This window comes from Ursus maritimus, unplaced genomic scaffold (genome assembly GCF_017311325.1).
Source record: "Ursus maritimus isolate PB19 unplaced genomic scaffold, ASM1731132v1 scaffold_13, whole genome shotgun sequence".
Taxonomy (NCBI): Eukaryota; Metazoa; Chordata; class Mammalia; order Carnivora; family Ursidae; genus Ursus; species Ursus maritimus.
The window spans coordinates 48,764,143-48,783,126 of record NW_024423675.1 but is presented as its reverse complement, the minus strand read 5'-3'; the positions used below and the strand labels follow the sequence as shown (position 1 = coordinate 48,783,126).

The window sequence follows — 18,984 nt, the reverse complement described above, 5'->3', positions numbered from 1 at the left end:
AATATTTAGTTTCTGTGACTCCAGCTGCATGCTTTAGGGGCAAACGAGACCAAAGGTTGAAAATCTTTCCAAAGACAATTAGATGATTTAAGATTTCCAGGCTCCTCCTCTCATCATTGTCCTCAAATGAGGAAAGAGAAGTGAGCATTGTCTTAATTTTCCCATCTACTACTGACATTTTTACAAAAGACTGCAGTCAGAGGAAATAAATATATATATTTTTTAATAATATTTTTTTATTATATTATGTTAGTCACCATACAGTACATCCCTAGGTTTTGATGTAAAGTTCCATGATTCATTACTTGCGTATAACACCCAGTGCACCATGCAATACGTGCCCTCCTTAATACCCATCACCAGCCTATCCCATTCCCCCCCTTCCCTGAAGCCCTCAGTTTGTTTCCCAGAGTCCACAGTCTCTCGTGGTTCATTCCCCCTTCTGTTTACCCCCCCTTTCTTCTTCCCTTTCTTCTCCTACTGATCTTCCTACTTCTTATGTTCCATAAATTTTAAAAAATCTTTATAAAAAACTGGGAATATAATTTTCTTTATTTCTTCGGATAATCTCAATATATAAAGAGAGTACTAAACAAAGAAAGTAATATATACTAAGAACAGTTGATGGTCCTGGTCCCATCCAAGGAATTCCATGGAGTGTAGTTTGCATTAGGGAAATACCTTACTGATAATGTATTATATTCAGCAGGACCCTTTCTGACCCTATTTTAGCTCTATGTTCCATTTTTATCCACTCGGCATCCATGATAGATTTTGTCTGGATTTAATACCTCCATAACTAAAAATAATAATAATTTGGAAATCACTGGGCAAGAAAAATGTCTAAATCTACAAAAATAAAATTTATCAATGACCAATGAAAATCTAAAGTTTGGTTTTAAAACGTCAACAGCACAAATATGCAATAAAAATGGTAGCCTCTGGGGCGCCTGGGTGGCTCACTCTGTTTAAGCGTCTGACTCTTGATTTCAGGTCAGTTCATGATCTCAGGGTCCTGAGATTAAGCTCTGCTTTGGGCTCCTGCACAGGGGGGAGTCTGCTAGAGGTTCTCTCTTTCCCTTACCCTCTGCCCCTCCCTCTGCTTTCTTTCTCTCTTTCTCTCAAATAAATAAATAAATAAATAAATAAATAAATAAATAAAATCTTTAAAAATAGTAGTAGCCCCAGAGAAGAGCATATGATAGGACCATATAAAGATGTGGACCTAGAGGATGTGGAGAAAGGGTAGGGGTAATTTATAAAGTATCAGTCTTCCTCTATTTTCCATTTAAAAAATTCTAATTTCTTTCAGTTTTTACCATAGGGCCCATCTCCCTGACTATTGGTTTTCAGTGCGCTCTTCTGCATATTATATAGGCATGAACAACACTGCCCATAATTGGGAAGTTCAACTTTATTTATTTATTTTTGCAATACTATTATTATGTCCTAAATTCATAATTGGTTTTTAATTTGCAATTCTTTTTACCTATTTATCTGATTTATTTATCTGATTTATAAAACTATATTTTTCTTAAGCACATAAGCCACCATTTCCAATGGAAGACACTCTAAAAGTATACGATAACGAAAAATATAACATCATCATGTTAGTAATCTTAACAGGATAAAAAACCATGTTCTTTAATGATTCCCTAATCTTTAGAGAGAGTTAACGATTTGTAGCCAAACAACATATCTTAAAATCTAGACAGGATGGAGCAACAGAGTTTATAGAATCATAGACTCTTCGTGAAGGATCACCATACAGCATCGTACCTAGAAAAGTAATTAGAAAACTTGATGTGAAACAATGTGTTCTATCTATTAGCATTCTTTGAAATTCTCACGAAAGGCATGAACTCTCTCTCTCCAGAAAAGTCCACAAATGCACACGCTCATACGCACATTTTCACAAGCTAGTTTTGACCTTCAATCCTCCCATAGGCATTGTTGGTAACCTCATGTTATGGACTGAATTATGTTCCCCCCAAATTCATATGTTGAAGCCCCCAACACCCAATGTGACTGTATTGGAAGATAGGGCCTTGAAAAAAGTAATTGAGGTTCAAGGAGATCATAAGAGTGGGGCCCTAATTCAGTAGGACTGGTGTCCTTACAAGGAGAGGGAGATACACCAGGAGCATGCCCACACAGAGAAAAGGCCTTGTGAGGACACAGAGAGAAGGTGGCCATCTGCAAGACAAGGAGAGAGGCCTTGGGAGAAACCAATCCTGCTCACACCTTGATGTTGGACTTCTAGCCTCCAGAATTGTAAGTAATAAATTTCTGTTACTTAAGTCACCCAGTCTGTGCTATTTCGTTACGGCAGCCCTAGAAAATTAATACATCCCGTGACTGAAAGATCCATTATTATATATGATGGACAGTGTGGTTTGATTGATGTTGCTAATTGCAGACCAGGGCTGTTCTATACCTGAGCCCTGGCTGATGCTTGTACCTGAGAGTTTACTTGAGATCGCAGAATCAGAGACTTCTAGAGTGGGAAGGACCTACTTTTAATTGCCTTATAAGTTATCATAAGTTTATTAACACCTTCCTCAGAAAACAAAAATACAGTTCATTAGAGCTAAAAGTGTTACAGATCTAAGTCAGTGACTTAAATTGGGGGGGTGGAATGCTCAACAGAATTAACCCATAACTAGTTTATGAGTCTATGAGTCAATGTCTAAGAAAAAGAAAAATTCTCTGGAATTTTCAGCTTCAGGTTGTATTTACATGTGAAACAAAACAAGTATATCATCGGGTTGGCTAGGTCATTGCCTCATGACACGGTCTAACTGCTAAGGTGCCTGAGGAAGATTCCCACTTAAATAACTTAAGTTGTTTTAAGTTTGGACTTTGCCATGTCTAATTTTCACCTGGGCCAGAGTTTCCACCTACAGATGGGCCATGTTAGATGCCATTCCCTGCTTCATGTCAGTCACAGAGGCTGCAGCACAATTAAGAATACGCGTGTTAATACCCTCTCCTCCAAGTAACACCGCAAAGTGGTTTTCCTTTGATTTCCACATTTTCTCCAGGTCTCTCTGAAATTACCAAGACCTACTACTGCTGCTTATTATTGTTGTTGTTTATTGCTGCTTACTGCAACAGACCCACGTAAGGCAGGAACCCACCATTTTCAAAAGGTGTTTTCTCCCTGCACGGAAGGGAAGAAGCCTTTGAAGAGGAAACAGGTCAATGGGGGCTGAGTTCAAAGCACTCCCCAGTGGCTAGGAAGCAAGAGAAGACTTCAAAAAGGAAAAGGGCCTGTCTTTGATGAATCTAAAAAATTCAAAAGAATTTCTTCTGCTAGCCGAACAGGGAGATTCTTCCACTCTGAGCTGGAGGGAGAGGAGGTGGCATTGTTACTAACCCATGAGATTGAGCGTAAACAAACCAGGACCAGGAACTTCAGCACAGGGGATTGCTACGGTGGAAGATTTGTTTAGTCTTAAGAATTTAAAAATGATTTGAAATGGTTCCTTAAATTACACATTATGAAAGACTCTGAAAATGATTTACTGTCCCCGTTGTAACATTTAGATTTTTAATACAAATATCACAGACTTCCTAGAATGACTACAGTAAATGCATCATTGATAAACATCAGCTTGTGGATAAATATTTTGCTGGAATAATCTGTTCATATACTTAGTGTGAAATAGTTAATGAGCTCCTGATGGCAGAAGTACAGAACTCCTAACTTCCCTACATGGCTATGGTGAAGATCTGTTAACTGGACAATTTGTCCCAGCATCTCAACTTGACATTTGGGAAGCATATCCTCATAGAATAACAATGAGTATTGTTTTAATAAGTATAATAAACATACTTTAAAACATATTTAATATATTTTAAAATTTTGATAATAAATAAAATAAATGTTGGTTAAAGTAATATAGTTAGCATGATACTTGGTATATTCTGAGTCAGAGGACCCTTACCTGGTGGTAAGTCCAGGAATCTAATTCCATTTACATAAGAAAAATAGACTAAATTCTATATCCAACTGAGCAAGAAATAACTTTTTGGAACATGACCCATTCAAAATAATTAGAAATACATAAGAATGCCTATGGTAGTTACCAGATGGGGTAGACAGTTCTAAGATGTGTTTTCCATGATCCCAGCTTCCTGGTATTCATGCCTTTCAGTATATGCTGGCCCACTGGCTTGCCTCGAACTGAAGTATATGGTAAAGTCGATGGGCTGTCACTTCTATGACTGGGCTAGATAAGATTGTGACTTCTGTTTTGCTAGCAGGCTACTTCCCTTGCTGGCTTTGATAAGGCAAGTAGCTATGCTGGGGAGGCCCACATGGCAAGAGCTGAGGGGGTATCCTCTGGCCAAGAGCTAGAAACTGAGGCACTGAGTCCAAAAGCTCTGGAAAAACTGAATCCTGCCAATGGCCACATGAGCTTAGAAGGAGATCCTTCCCCACTCAACCCTTCAAATAAGACCACAACCCTGGCTGATGCATTCACAGCACCCGGTAAGAGGCCCTAAAGCAAGTGACCCAGCTAAGCCATGTTTGGAATCCTGACCTACAGAAACCGTGAGATCATAAATGTATGTTTTCAGCTGCTAAGTTTCTGGCAAATTGCTATAGAGCAATAGAAAAAAACTAAGAAAGCAAGTGTAGATTCATCTAAACATTTTGATTTTACCCATACAAATTCGGACTAGCCCACTACCATTTCAACTGGGCTTTTAATGTTGTTTCAAAACAATTCTATTTATCTTATTAACTTCCTATCACATTAAGGATTTTATCACAAAATTTCTCTACTCTTGTTGAACCTCCCCATTTCCCCGCATTTTCCACCTATTCAGTGATCTGGTATGTTGTGTTCTGCACTGTGCTTTGAGAGGCGATGAACCCGATGGTAGAGCACTCTTAAGTCTGCCAACAGGGGTGGTATTCACATTAATGTCTGGTTTTCAAGAGATAAATAAATGATACAGAAAAGGGATAAGGTGGCGTGAAAGTTCCAAAGAGGAGAAAGTTCTATATGTGGGGCTGGAGTTTGATTAAGCTTTAGAGCTGCAGGGAGGGAGAATAAAAATGGAAAGAAGCTGTAATGGGGTTTATTTCAGAAACAACAGTTTGCTTCGTTTAAAGGGAACAAAAGGGAGGGCCGATTGCCTTTCTTACCCAGAATGTGTATGTAGGTGGTGGAAGGAAGAACAGTGGAAAGAACTGCAAAAGGCCGGAGACGGGGCCAGGATGGAAAAAAAAAAAAAAAAAAGTCCGGTAAAGCTGCAGCTTTAAAATGCAGTGTGATCTGGGGCTAGAGGGGTCATTTGGGTGCATAGAACCAGAAAATTAAAAAAAAAAAAAAAACCAAAAACGTTTAGAAGGAATTCATCTGGGGAATTCATGCATTCATTCAACACACAGTATGAAGCACCTGTCGTGTGCAGTGGGTTCCACTGTCACAGAGCTGGCCCTGTGGCCACCTCAGGATGGCTTGCCACAGGGCTATCCTGAACCTGCCTCAGGCCAAAATCCACCCTCTTTTGCAAAAAAAAAAAAAAAAAGCGTCCGATTGGCTGGTTCTCAAGACAAGAAGTCTGGAGACTTCCATGGAACATTTAAGGTAGTGTATGTATTAATTTCCCAGGGCTTCTATAAAGATTACCATAAAATGGGTGGTTTAAAGCAAGAAGAATTTATTCTTTCACAGTCCTGGAGGCAAGAAATCTGAAATTAAAGTAGTGGGGAGGCAGTCGCTCCAAAGGCCTCCTTCCCTGCCTCTTCTGGCATCTAGAAGCTGCTGGAGTTCCTTGGCTTGGGGCTGCGTTACTCCAGTCCCTGCCCCTGTGGTCATGCTGCCTCCTCCTGTCCTGCGCCTCTGCCTCATCTCGCACCGCCTTTCTCGCAGAGGGGCACTGGTGATCCAAGAGAAGCCCCTCCTTCCCAGATCCTCAAGCAATCACATCTTTCTGCCATAGAAGTTAAGAATCACCCTTTTGCCATAATAGGTAATATCCACAGGTTCTGGAGATTAAGATGTAGACATATTTTATGTCAAGACTTTTTTTTTTTTACATTTCAAAATAAACTTTCTCACGGAATGCTTTTGAGATTTATAACTTCCCCAATGTCTGTAATTCTAGTTAGCCCCTACTCAAATCACAGTAATTAGCAAGAAACATTTAAAAGAGAAAAACCATGAGTTATTTCAGGGAAGAATATAAAGAGCTGCTTCCTATTCCAGAGCCAACCTTGACAGGGAAAGATGACACAGGTGATCCCATTTAGGGAAAAGAGTGATGAAAGCCCAGGGCCTGTGCACAGGGCACACAGAGAGCTGGGCCAGAAAGGGACAAGGCCTGAGGCTCAACTAGCAGGGGTACTGGTATAGCTCGCCTTGTTTTGGACAGGTCACAGTGTTCTCTGAGAAGCCCCATGGCTTGTAATGCTGTCTATCCCATGACTTGACTTTCCTGGTTGAAGCTAGTTGGACGAGGAGCCAGTTCTTGATCCAAAGACAGCCAGCTATAGGCAGGCAGCGGCCCCGATGGTGACCTGCCTGTGGTAATATATGCCCCATGGAGCTGCATATCTGGGATCACAACCGCTGACCCTGGTCTTTCTTTTAGAGGCTTTCAATGGCAGATGCACAAAGAGCATTAGCAAACAGTAGGGTGGGCTGCAGCAAAAGACACAGGAAGAAGGCAGGAAGCAGAAGCCATGAGATCCTAGAAACTCAGAAGTGGAAAGGTAGTTTGTAACAGCAGCAGAAACCATGAGGTGGTCGTGGAATAGGAAGTCCGAGCAGGTAGACAGAGAGACGGATATAGAAGAGCTGAGTATCGAACTTGCAAGGCTATCAGAGCTGCTGTTGGGTTTCCGGAACTCCTGTCAGATGAAAGGAACTTCTGTCCAGGCTTGACTATAACAATGACCCACGTTTGCTTTTCTGTGAGGTGCCCAGTGTTTCATGTCTTCCCTTCCAGGGAAGGGTAGGTGACCCCGCGTCCTCCTACTGCATCCATGTGAGCTTGAGTAACACATCCTGGTCTCTTTCTCACAACTGAGAAAAACTTGAAACCCAGCCTGCATATCCCATTGGTGCCAAAAAATGCTTAGTAACTGATTATTCTGTCAGCGTGATAGGAAGTAGCTTCAAACGACCATTTGTCCCCACAGAAGAAACGCCAGTCAAAGGACAGCTCCATACCTAGAAGTGGCTTTATGATTTCCCTCAGTTGTGGTCATTAACATATGGTGTGAAAACACTTCAAAAACTGCAACATATTTATAAATGATAATTAAATTACTTTGTGGTAAACGTGCCCTAATTTTAAAAATATGTATACTATATAATTATGTGCTTAACTTTCAATTAACACTATCAACCCCTCTTATAAGCCAAAATTAAATAAGTGGGGACCGGTCATTTCATTTCCCTTAAAGGGAATGAAACTGGATGCTGAAAATGAGTATAGATGATAGGTTGTCTTGTTCCACACATTTCACAAATTTCAGTTTTTCAATGGTGGCATAATTTCAGATCTATTATGCTCTTGACATTTGCTGTGCTTCAGAATCTCCGTGGAACTTAAACTGTATATATAGTTGCTTAAGCCTTATTCTGGGAGATTCTGATTAACGAGGCATTCAACCAACGGAAGGGGACTGTAGGAAGTGGAGGAAAGATACGCTTATTTGTTGCCTCAATTCAAGTTCAGTTGACCGAACTCACACAGCTTGACTCCTGGCTGGGTGGTGAGCTGACCTTGGACACCAGCATGATCTGTGGGTGGGAGATGCCACCCCCTTTGGTTTTCCTCAATGATCTTTCTCTGTTTGCAGTAGTTACTCAGAAAAGCTCTTCTGGAGGGTGGTGTGGGGGGAGGTGTGGATCTCCTCCCACTTCTCCCCTCACAACCATCCAGGCCTGACAAACAACAAAGATCTGGTTTTTAAAGGAACAAGTTGTAATCTGTATCTGTAATTACAACTTAAATTTCAGGGTACTGGAGACAGCCGCCCAAGACATGAAACTGTGCCTTCAGGAATATATGAGAACACATGACTCTTACGTGTGCCATTGTAATGTACTCTACGCAAACAGGTGGCTCTGACACCGCTTTCACAAACACTTGGCATTAAACTTGCATGCATATATTGGTAAGGCCTGGTAGCACCTTTTTTTTTTTCCCCATGAAGAAATAATACAGAACTATTAGCTTCATTGATAATACTATTTTCAAGGCTCATAAAAACGCCATTGACTCTTAATAATCACTCCCAGGAGATCACAAAGGAGCATTTTCCTTTTGAGACAGACGCTGATGCTCAGAATGGCTAACTGTGCCAGAGGGAGAACTTAGCAACCTCACTTATTTCAAGGGTTTAAGAGGCAGGAGCCCTTTAGACAGTGGTCAGTGGGCCTCTTGTGTTTTTGCAAGGGAAAGCCACAGGAACACAGAAAGACCAAGAACTCTTGAATCAGATCCACCCAAGATCAAATTCAGGTCCTACCATTTATCAGCAGTCTGGTCCCAGGAAAGTCAATGGACATATCTGTAGGCAGCAAAGAGGGATATGTACAGATCCCAGAGAAAAACTGCCTGGATCTGAACCCTGGCTCTCTTGCTTACCAGCTGGGAGCTCTTAGGCAAGTTTCTTAACCTCTCTGCATTTCATTTGCTTCATCTATAAAATGGGAATGCTAGTAGTGAAGAATTAACCTACTCAAAGAGAGGTCTGGCCTTTGCTCCCAGCTACTAGGAGCTGCTCTCTACACACCTGGAATAACTTGCCTGACAGGAGTGTCTCTGCCTAGGAGCTTTGGCCACCAAGCAGTCTGACAATGTGATTTTATGATGGGGGCCACATGGTAGCAGTTCTGCCTCCACAAAGGCCTGGAGCCTAAAGGTCAGCCATGTGATGGCACACAGCAGTGTGTGACTGAGCCCCAGTGCAAACTCTGGACACCAGCGTCCCTGGTTGACAATACTCCACACATGGTGTCATACATCCTCACAGAGAGGAACTGGTGCCATCCATAGGTCCATGGCGAGATGCCAACTGGAAACCCCATTATTTGGATCTGTCTGGACTCTGCTCTCTATGCCTATTCCTTTGGTTTACTTTAATCTCTATTCTTGTAAAAAACCACAACCATTAATAGGACAACACTCAGTGAGTTCTGCGAGCCCTTTTAGCAGAGTTTTCAACCTGAGGATGGTTTTGAGAACCTGTGAACTTGCGAATGGTGTCACAAGAGAGGATGGTCTTGTGTGAACACTGTTCCCTCTAGTTTTGTGGTTGGTTAACTCTCACAGTGGCTGAAGCTTCTGTATTCCCTCATGGAGCTGTTGGAAGGACTACAAATTCTGAAGGTAAAACACACAGAGCAGTGCCTGGTATATAAGGTGCTCAGTAGGTGTTGGCTACTGCCTTATGAACATCACACACAAACACCAACAAGTCATTTTTAAAATCAACATGTACCATGTTGTGTGTTGATGCCAATTTGTGTGTTGAAGAGCTCAAATGGATCATCTGAAATCCCAATGAACTCTAAGAGTAAATGAAAAGAAACTTAGAGGGGCTTAGTAACTAACGTACATCAAGTCAGTTAGTAAGCAGAAGCTAGAACTTAAACTGTGTTCCTTGTGACTTGAATACAGACCCCTATTTCTGAAAGCCTATGCTTCTAGCTGTGAGGCTAGGTGCCCCATAAAAAACCTCTGTTGAAGGTGTTCATCGACTACACAGCTGTAAGGGTGACAGATGATGTTTGCAAGCACCGAGGCAAAGTGACCCATAAACAGGAGCAGTGGCTACAAACTTCCCAGGGTTCTTCCCTGCAGGATGGAATCATCCAAACAATTCTACTGGGAAATCTGGATAAAGAGCCCCGTTTCAAAAGAGCACCCTCATCTCAGACTTGTTTATTCCTTTTCAAAGCAATTATCATTTTGTAGGATTGTAGTTTTGGAAGGGGCAATATTTATTCTTGATTGGGTTTTCTACTGACATATGAAATGAATAAACATTTTAGTTTCTGAATTAGAGTGTATCAAATTCCATTATAGTATCAATAAAATGAAAGAAGCAGTAAATTTAGGGCAGAGCCCTCGGGGGGAAAAATCAAATCATCATGAAAGTCTACACACTTAAAATCTTCTATAGAAACCGTGTTCTTTTTTTTTTTTTTTTACTACTTTTGTATAAATAGATGCCATTTCAGTACACTTTGCTGCTGCATATATCAAAATGCTGTCTAGAAAAAGAACTGACAACAATTCCTGCAACTTCTCTCATTTGGTGGATCGGACTACTTACGCGCCCACTCCTTCACCTCTCCCCAGCAACTAGCACCTCTTCCCTCTCTCCTTCCTGGTCTTATTCATTTCAACCTCCTTCCCTTTTCTTCAGTTTCTTACAAATTTGACTTCATTCTTCATGTTTTCCGGCACATTTTGTACTTATGAACATGTGCTATTAATAGCAACGATTCAAATTGGGATAATTCCTCAAATTGCATGCCGCCTGGTTGCCATGGGACCCAGTCTGTTATAGGTTCATTTGGTTCATCTTTGGGGTGCCAACTCACCTTGAAAAGTATTACAGGGTTCTCATAAACCTAAGTACCCCTCTATGATTTAACTGGCATGGGATAAGAAAGCACTGAAACAATTGTCCCCAAGTTCTCACTATAGATAATTACTCAATCTTCTGTTCTATGCTGTTTGTATAGGTATTTTGTTTCTTTCTCTTTCCCTCCCTCCCTCCCTTCCTTCTTTCCTTCTCTCCCTCCTTCCTAGGTATCTGTTAAAAAAAAATAAATCCGTATCCTAGATAATGGCAATACTTACCACTAAAATATGTTTAATAATACTTTTCAATCTACATTGAATGGTTATTGTGAGTGCCAAATAATAGAATGTAGGTGAAAGAAAGTGATTTGCCAACTATCCTATACAAATGTAAGAGATTATTATAATATTAACTTGGGTAATGAGGCTAATGTTCAATGTTTTGAAGAATAAATCCAGAAGCCTTTTTTATTACCTAGACTTTAAGAAGTGCTGCCCCCAACTAAAAGTGATAATGGTCACTGATCCTTAATGATGCTAATTTAGTGATAACAATGTTATCAACTGCTTCTTCTTCTTTTTTTAATTTAAACTCAATTAGCCAACATATAGTTTATATTAGTTTTAGATGTTATGTTTAATGATTCATCAGTTGCCTATAACACCCAGTGCTCATCACATCACGTGCCCTCCTTAATGCCCATCACCCAGTTACCTCTTCCCCCCACCCACCTCCCCTCCAGCAACCTGCAGTTTGTTTCCCAGAGTCAAGAGTCTCTCATGGTTTGTCTCCCTCTCTGATTTCTTCCCAGTTTTCCCTCCCTTCCCCTATGATCCTCTGTGCTATTTCTTATATTCCACATATGATTGAAATCACATAATTGTCTTTCTCTGACTTATTTCATTTAGCATAATAACCTCCAGTTCCATCCATGTCTATGTAAATGGTAGGTTTTATCCTTTCTGATGGCTGAGTAATATTCCATTGTGTATTTGTTTCTTCTTCTAAGGTTCAACTATTAGATTAATGGCTAAGCGTATTTCCTTTGTTGAGTATTTCTTTAAATATAATGACTTCTCAGAGATGGAACCTAAGTTTAAGTACTCTGGGTTGTCAGGAAAGGCTATAGTGGTAACAAAAGCTATAACTTGTGAACCCAAACTGAATTTACACATTTAATAAAAAAAAAAGAAGTAACCTGCTTAAACAACCGATCATAAAAGCCCCTGAGTACATGTTCAGATGCCAGGACTCTTCCAAATTCCCCACCTTTTCCCAGCTTGTATGGGAATTTTCACAATTAAATCAATTGTCCATCTGGTACCTTTAAGCCCACAGTGTTTTGTTTGTGGCACTTCAGGTTAAACTGCTGAGGGGAAAGCCTTTTTTCTCCTGGTTCTTCTGCTCCAAGTACATTGTGAGTTCTTAGCAGTGACATTAAAAGAGTATACACCTATGTGTATTTACGACGGGTTCAGGGGCTGGCCAGTGTATGGTGGATTCATGGGGTCATTGTAATCATTTCATTGCCCTCAAGGAATCCACATGCCTCAGACTGGGAGTTTTTCTACAAAAACAAACAAACAAAAAACCCAAAAATCAAAACAAAAAAATCCTTAAGATCTTACCTGGCAAACAGGAGGGGCAGGTCTTGACCCGAGGCCTGCCTCCCACCCCCACTCCTTGCCATTCTGCCACTCAGACCCTAGGCTGAGAAAACATCTTCATAGGCGGTGCTATTTAGAGCTCCCACGCCTATCCCACCTTGACTGAGAAGTGAATTCTCTCCTCCTTCTAGCCTCATTCATATTCATTTCCTCCAGGAAGCACTCCTTCAGGAATAGACAGCTACTCTTCCTTCTGTGTTCCCACACCACTGAATGTATAATCCTGCTATTTCATCTTGCAATTTTGTAAGCCACTGTTGCTAGGTCTGTTTCCCTCAATAGTCTGAGAACTGTTTGAGGTCAGATGCTGTTTTATTCATCTTTGCATTACCAGCGTGGAGCAGAGAAAGCAAAGAAGTTTCAATTCATGTGCCTATTGTTGTGGCTTGAGAGGCTCTCTGGAGCACTAGGGTGGGAAGGATTTTGATGCCAAATTCGGGTACGATAGAGGAGAGTGTGGTGATTGATTAGCTGTGTCTGTGTTGAGAGCAGAAGGGGAGAGCTGAGCTACGAGTGCCACATGCACACACTCCCATAGAGGAGGAAGCTTGATAACGCCTGTTGTGTGCACGGAGTATACTTTCTGGTTCAAACCAAATGGACATCCAGTCACAGATGAGCCTGGCAAGCATCCATGATAAGTGTCTGTTGCTGTTTTATCCCCCTTTAACCTCAAGTCTTTCCAGAAAATCTCCATCTATTAAATCCCACTTTCCCTTTGCACACTGGGGGATTTCTTTTCTTATCGCATCCTCAGGAACAGTAAGGCAGTGGTCTAGGGTAATACTTCTGAACCACAGCCAGCCGGCAATACGGAATAATTTCTCCTCCTAAGCAAACACAGAGAGTCTCCTTCCGCCACTGCCTTATATCCCTACAATACCCGTGTTACCACTGTTTTACCAAATAAAATGTACAGGTTCATCTCGGGTGACTTAACATCAGATATCTGGAAAGATGAGACTTCACCTGGTCAAAAGATTCCTGGCATTCTGGAATCCGGATACTTTATCTGGTTATTTTTAACTGGGAGGTCATTCAAAGAGAGATAAGACAGGGTTCCAAGCAAGTATGTAATTATGGGGAAGTACCTTGCCAATTCCAAGAATGCATGGGCTTCCTATTATTTATTTTTTTGAAACTCCTACTAATGCTATTTTCACAATTTCACTTGGCATTCCAAGAGTATCATTCTTTCTGACCCATCCTGGAATTATCTGGCTTTTATTATCTTCTTGAAATGCTGTAGATAAACTGTGAATATCCTAGATAGAATTCCAGTTCTGCACTCAATAAGGCTTAGCATCAACATACGCAACTACAACTGTTGCCACACAATCAACTGATTGTTATCAAGAGCTGAAAAAAAGCTGGACCAAAGCTCATTGTAAAAGGAAGGGCATGAATTGATACAAGCCCTGTGGAGTAATAAAAATACCCTCCGGTCTGGTCTCAGGAACCAACTCCATCTGCCAACAAACTTTATGTAGATCTAGGATGGAAATAATGTTGGCAGAACCCAATAACCCTAGTGGGTCATCCATCCAGGGCATCAGATAGGAGTCATTTTGTCTTCCACAGACCACACACAACCTGGTCTAAGAGAGACAGATACCCCAAGAGTTTCAGTAAGGTCATATTCTCAGCCATCATGTCACACATATTTCTCTTGCAAGGTGCATATGACATTACCACCTGCGTGAAATGGAAGTGTTCTGTATCTAGTTATTGGGTGGCTAGGTTTATCTTTCTTGGGTTTCCCCAATTGAAAGCAACAAATAACTAGTTTTATCTGTAGGTGCCATAGTTCTGACACTTCTTGGACACATATTGACTTGACACACAGATTTAGAATCCTCTTCATCCATTCCTTGATGTCCTGGGGTCACTAACTTTGATTGTATGGCGAGTAAAAATGACCTATGATTTGGAGTCAGGCTAGAACTCGCTAGGAAATTTTTGCTCTGCCAATCAGTAGCTGTACGACCGAGCAAGTCGTTTTACCTCTTTGTAGCTTTAACTTTTTCATCTGAAAAATGAGGGTAATGCTGTCTTTCTCTTAGGGTTGTGAAAGATCGAACAAAGGTACATATGTAAGCCACCAGATAGTAGATATTCCAAAAAGTATGGCAATTTTATCTTTATTGTTATTGTTACACATGTATTATTATGTCCTTTGATATGAGTTTGTTATGATATATATGTGATTTTGCTTTTCTCTTCTCATATTATGTACCAATCCTACCACTCAAATTTGTCTTCCCTTACTGTGGCTCAGATCCCCTTCTGTTATTTCTGAGATTTGGATGCTTTCTCATGCTGGAAATCTTGAGAATTCTCAGTTCTTCTCAGACTGCTATTACTCCTGCTCATCCTAAACCCTTCTCTCTACTTTTCTTTTTTATCCCAGAGGAGGAAATATGTTGACACAGATAAAAACCCAGCTGTGTGACCTTGGGATGTTGCTTAAATGTTCCGTACTTTTGTTTCCTCATCTATAAAATGGGGAGAAGGATAGAACCTATGTCATAGGGTCATCGTGAGGATTAACGGAGTTCGAATAGTACCCGACACACATAAGCACAGTGGAAGTATTTGCTGAATAAAAATAAAATGAAATAAAATATAAAGTGGAGCTCTGATAGGAGATGTAACAGCAGGGCTGCACGGTAATAAACTCTCTTTGCCTGGCTCCTTTCTTTCTGTCTTTTAATGTTCTATTCCAGAAGTGGGAAGATGGTGACAGTCCAAATATGAGTTTGGATCTGAGGGAAAAGTTGTCGAGGAAGTTTAGTTTGAGCAAGGAATATAGGCCGAGGGGTAAAGAGGCTCCGTGTGACTCTAAAATGGCTCTGTCTCATTCATGAGGTCTGGGGATCCCTCCTGGGCATTTAGACTAGTTCTGTGCTAAAATAGTGTTTCTCAAGTATGCCCAGGGTCTGTCTTTCAGGAGCTCTCTCAACCCTTTGTTAAAAGTGACTTTAATATCTTCCTTGTGTCCAGCAAAAAGAATCAACTACAGAGGCTGCATTTTTTTTTTTTTGGTTTTTTGTTTTTAATTTTCTTTAGAGCATTCTTCCAATACCCTCTGAGGATAGACTGAAGTTCTCCAGAGGGCTTTGCAAACATTAGGTCAACATTTGCATAGGAAAATCTATAGAAATCTGAGTAACTTCCTTATAAGCAAAGAGCAAATAGGAATGTGTAACATTTCTGCTTCGGGGTAACAAACTCTTCATGGAAGTCCTTTCAGTCAAGACACTCAGAGTTTGGTCTGTGGACCAGTGACTGGCTGTTGGTACAGATCCATGAAAAGATGAGTACAGGAATTGAGAATAAGCATCTAGAAACTTCTAATGCAATTTGCCCATTGAACGTTAGGCAAGATTTGGGGTTTGAATGTTGTTTTCTGTTTTCTTTTTCTTGTAATCAAATTTTTATTGTATTTTATAAAAATTTGGTTTTATACTAAATTGGAAATTAAAAAAAACCAAAAAACCCCAAAAAACAGCTCCTTTGCTCCAGATAGTTTTAAGTGCTGGGAAATGTCTACCAGCCGTTGGTCCAGAGGTGAGGAGCCGTGATTGATCGATGGCTCAAATCTGTGATTCCATAATCTCATGAACCTAGGGAGAAAGTGGTGTCTGTGGTTTATGTGTTTTATGCAGAATTTTTCTTTGTTAAAGAAAAATATTTTTATGGAAACCTTAGTTACTATCTAGCCTTGTTAAGGTCCATAGATTTCTACTAGCAATCTATTTGTGGTCATTCAAATTTCTTACAACAGGGGTTGTAGTGTCAGACCTAAATTTCAATCCCGATTCTGTCACTTGCTACCTACTTGACCTAGGAGATCCTGATACTCATTTAATTTCTCTAAGCTTTAAGTGTGAAAGTACTATTTATTTCCTAGGGTTGTTTTGAAGCTCAAGTAGTTAACACCTGTATGGTATTTACTATTTGCCAGGAACATAGTAATATAAAACAACACGCATATATTCATTTAACCCTCACAACAACCTCTGAGGTAGTTACTATTTCCATTCCTACTTTTAGATGAGAAATCTGAGGCATAGAGGAATTAAGTGATTTGCCCAAAGTCATATAACCAGGAAGCAGTGCATTCAAGCCCATGAGCACTGGCTAGAGTCTATAATTTAACCCCCTATATCAGGATTCTTTTAATGAATAGTTCAAATAAATGTTTGCTCCTTGTGCATTTCATCTCTTTTCCCATTGTAAGTGGGCTTAGGTGGTGGCTCAGTTCTATCAGATCCTCATATGTTACACATCTCTAAATATAGGGAGTCCTGCCTTTACTCCACCTCCTATTGACATATTTTACAAGTTCTACTCAGGTAAAACATCCTGAGCCAGATATGGTTAATACAGTGAAGCGAGGAAAGTACTTGATAAGCCAAACATAAATGTTACCGTTGGCCAACTTCTCACTTCATTTATTCAATCATCAATCTGTTCAACATCCATGTTTTGAACACTGATAGCATGTCAAGTCTTGTGCTAGAGCACAGGAAAGACAAAGATGCAATGACACACCCCACTGTTAAGGAGGTGAAGTTTACTGGGTAAGATGGGTTCATAAATATGGATGTGGAAGTGGAAAGATGTGAGGAAAATAAGATCACATGGTAATTGAAGTGGAGAGCTGACTACATGGTCCTTCCTCCATTCATTCCTCCTGTCCCTGCCAAGGGGGCTTCTCAGCTCCTCAGCAAGCAGCCATAGATAAGCACCCACAACCTCAACATTCTGAGGCTACAACCACAGTCTATCTCAACAAAGAAGAAGAGCACAGGTTTTCTAAGCAGTGGGTGTAAGCGTTGTTGGTTCTTTGGCTCCTGAAAGTGTTAATATTAAATATCTGCTAAAAAACATCCAGAGGACTTCAACTTCTATTATAATTCTCTTGGACTAGATTGCCCTTCTCCTAAGTTTCAACTCTGGATGCCTTTTTTTTTTCTTCCCCTTCAGAATTGAGCTCAAATGTTATTTCCATTCTACATCCTCCCCACATCCTCATTTGTCCCATTCCAAGAATTGGCAAGTCCCTTCTCACTGTTCCAACTGTATTCTGTAGATACATCTAGTAAAGCATTTATTGTACTGCAATTTCAATTGAGAATGTATAAGTATATAACATTTTTTGCCAGTAAGTGGCTATATTTTGTTCATCTTTGTATCTTAGTGCCTAGTTCAATAAAGACTTTTGGAAGACCAAGGTTTGTTCAAGCTGCCACACTGAATGTCAATCTGCCTTGTTAATTACTTCCACAGTGTCCAAATTTAAGACAAAAAAGAAGTTGTCACTAGTCCTTCTCCATTCCAAATACAAGCCAGTCATGAGGAGTTCATGTCTCTTAGTGACAATTTTATCCCTTACCTTTCTCTTCTAAGGACTCTTTCCTCTGGTAACAAAAGATCTTTTTGGACAACAGAAGTTTTTCTTTAGGATCTATCTTTTCTAGCATTATCTTGAGTATTCCCACATGTTGTAGTTTCTTCAAGTGTTCTTGGCTTTTCTAGAGCTAAATGACCATTGCTAATGTGTCCGCTTTCTCCCAACTCTCTATGACAGACATCCTTTATTCCTTATAAAACAACCCAGATATTTAGCTGGTGGAGAGTCCCCAACTGCAGAGAAAGCAAAAGCCTCACCTTCAGATCCAAAGGATTAATTATGATTGGTTTAAGGCTTGATGTGTTACCAAGTTCTAGCCAATGAGATAAAAAGGAAAGGCTGGTTCCTTTTCCAGAGTGGAAAACAAAACAAAACAAAACAAAACCAGAAACAACAACAACAAAAATTCCACAGTAGGGAGAAAGTCTTTTTCTCTTATGGCTTCCTTTTGGCTTTGGATATCATTACAAGAGAATAATTCTGGAAATAAGGGGAACCATCGTGGAACCACAGGCAATAACTTTGAAGATAAAAGGCCACGATACTAAGGGTGGCAGATTGGAAACCTAGAAAGAAACTAGGTCCTTGGTGGCATTGCTGAGCAAATGAAATAACACCAGAAACCCTTACCCTTTGACTTCTTTTTATGGGAGAAAATAAATCCCTAAATTTTTAAGTCACTGGTCATGTTTTCTGTTACTCGAAGCCAAAAGCTTCCTGATTAATAGAATTCTTGAAGTTTTTCCTGCTTTTCTTATGAACTGAGACTTATTTCTTTTCTCTTTCCCCATAGTTCTAAACCCTAAACGTCTTTCAAAGTCAAGTTCAGTTAGAGTAGAAATGATTTTTCCAGAGCTGGAGGTAAGCTTACATGGTATCTGTTCAATAGATGAAGAAACCAAGGGAGAGATAAGTTCAAAGATTTAGCCAGGACACACACAATAAACACTGGTGCTGGCATCCAGCTCTTCTGATTCCTAATCCTGGAACTGTGACTCCTGAGAGTCCTGACATACTGGAAAGACGAACCGTTGGTGTAACACAGTTAAGGGATGGTACCGTTTTTGACATTATAGCTTCAGCCCCTACCACGGTGACTGTATGCTGTTGGTTTTAAAGGTTCGTGAAATAAGTAAATGTAGCCCCAACTATATCATAAGCCCCATGAAATAAGCCTTCTTCATAATTGGCTACTCAGGGCTCAGCGTGGTGCATGGCACACAATAGATTCTCCATAAATATTTTTTTTTTGGTGCGTGAATGACTGGTAATTGCCAATGGACATGTGATGCTATTTTTGAGAACTGAGTCAAAGGCACTGAAATTCAAAG

The 18,984-nt window shown here is 40.3% G+C and overlaps 1 protein-coding gene across 22 annotated transcripts in view; it reads right to left on the bottom strand.

Moving 5' to 3' along the window:
- AIG1 (androgen induced 1) overlaps positions 1-18,984 on the bottom strand; it is a 322,928-nt gene that overhangs the window by 162,057 nt on the left and 141,887 nt on the right. Inside the window, exon 4 of one of the 22 annotated variants that reach the window (XM_040627885.1) lies at positions 1,623-1,779. The exons of the other annotated variants lie outside the window; for them this stretch is intronic. Within the exon in view, the coding sequence (XP_040483819.1) occupies positions 1,732-1,779 (48 nt within the window). The 3' untranslated portion in view covers positions 1,623-1,731. Of the gene's footprint in view, positions 1-1,622; positions 1,780-18,984 lie in introns of those variants that run through there. 22 annotated transcript variants of the gene reach the window in all.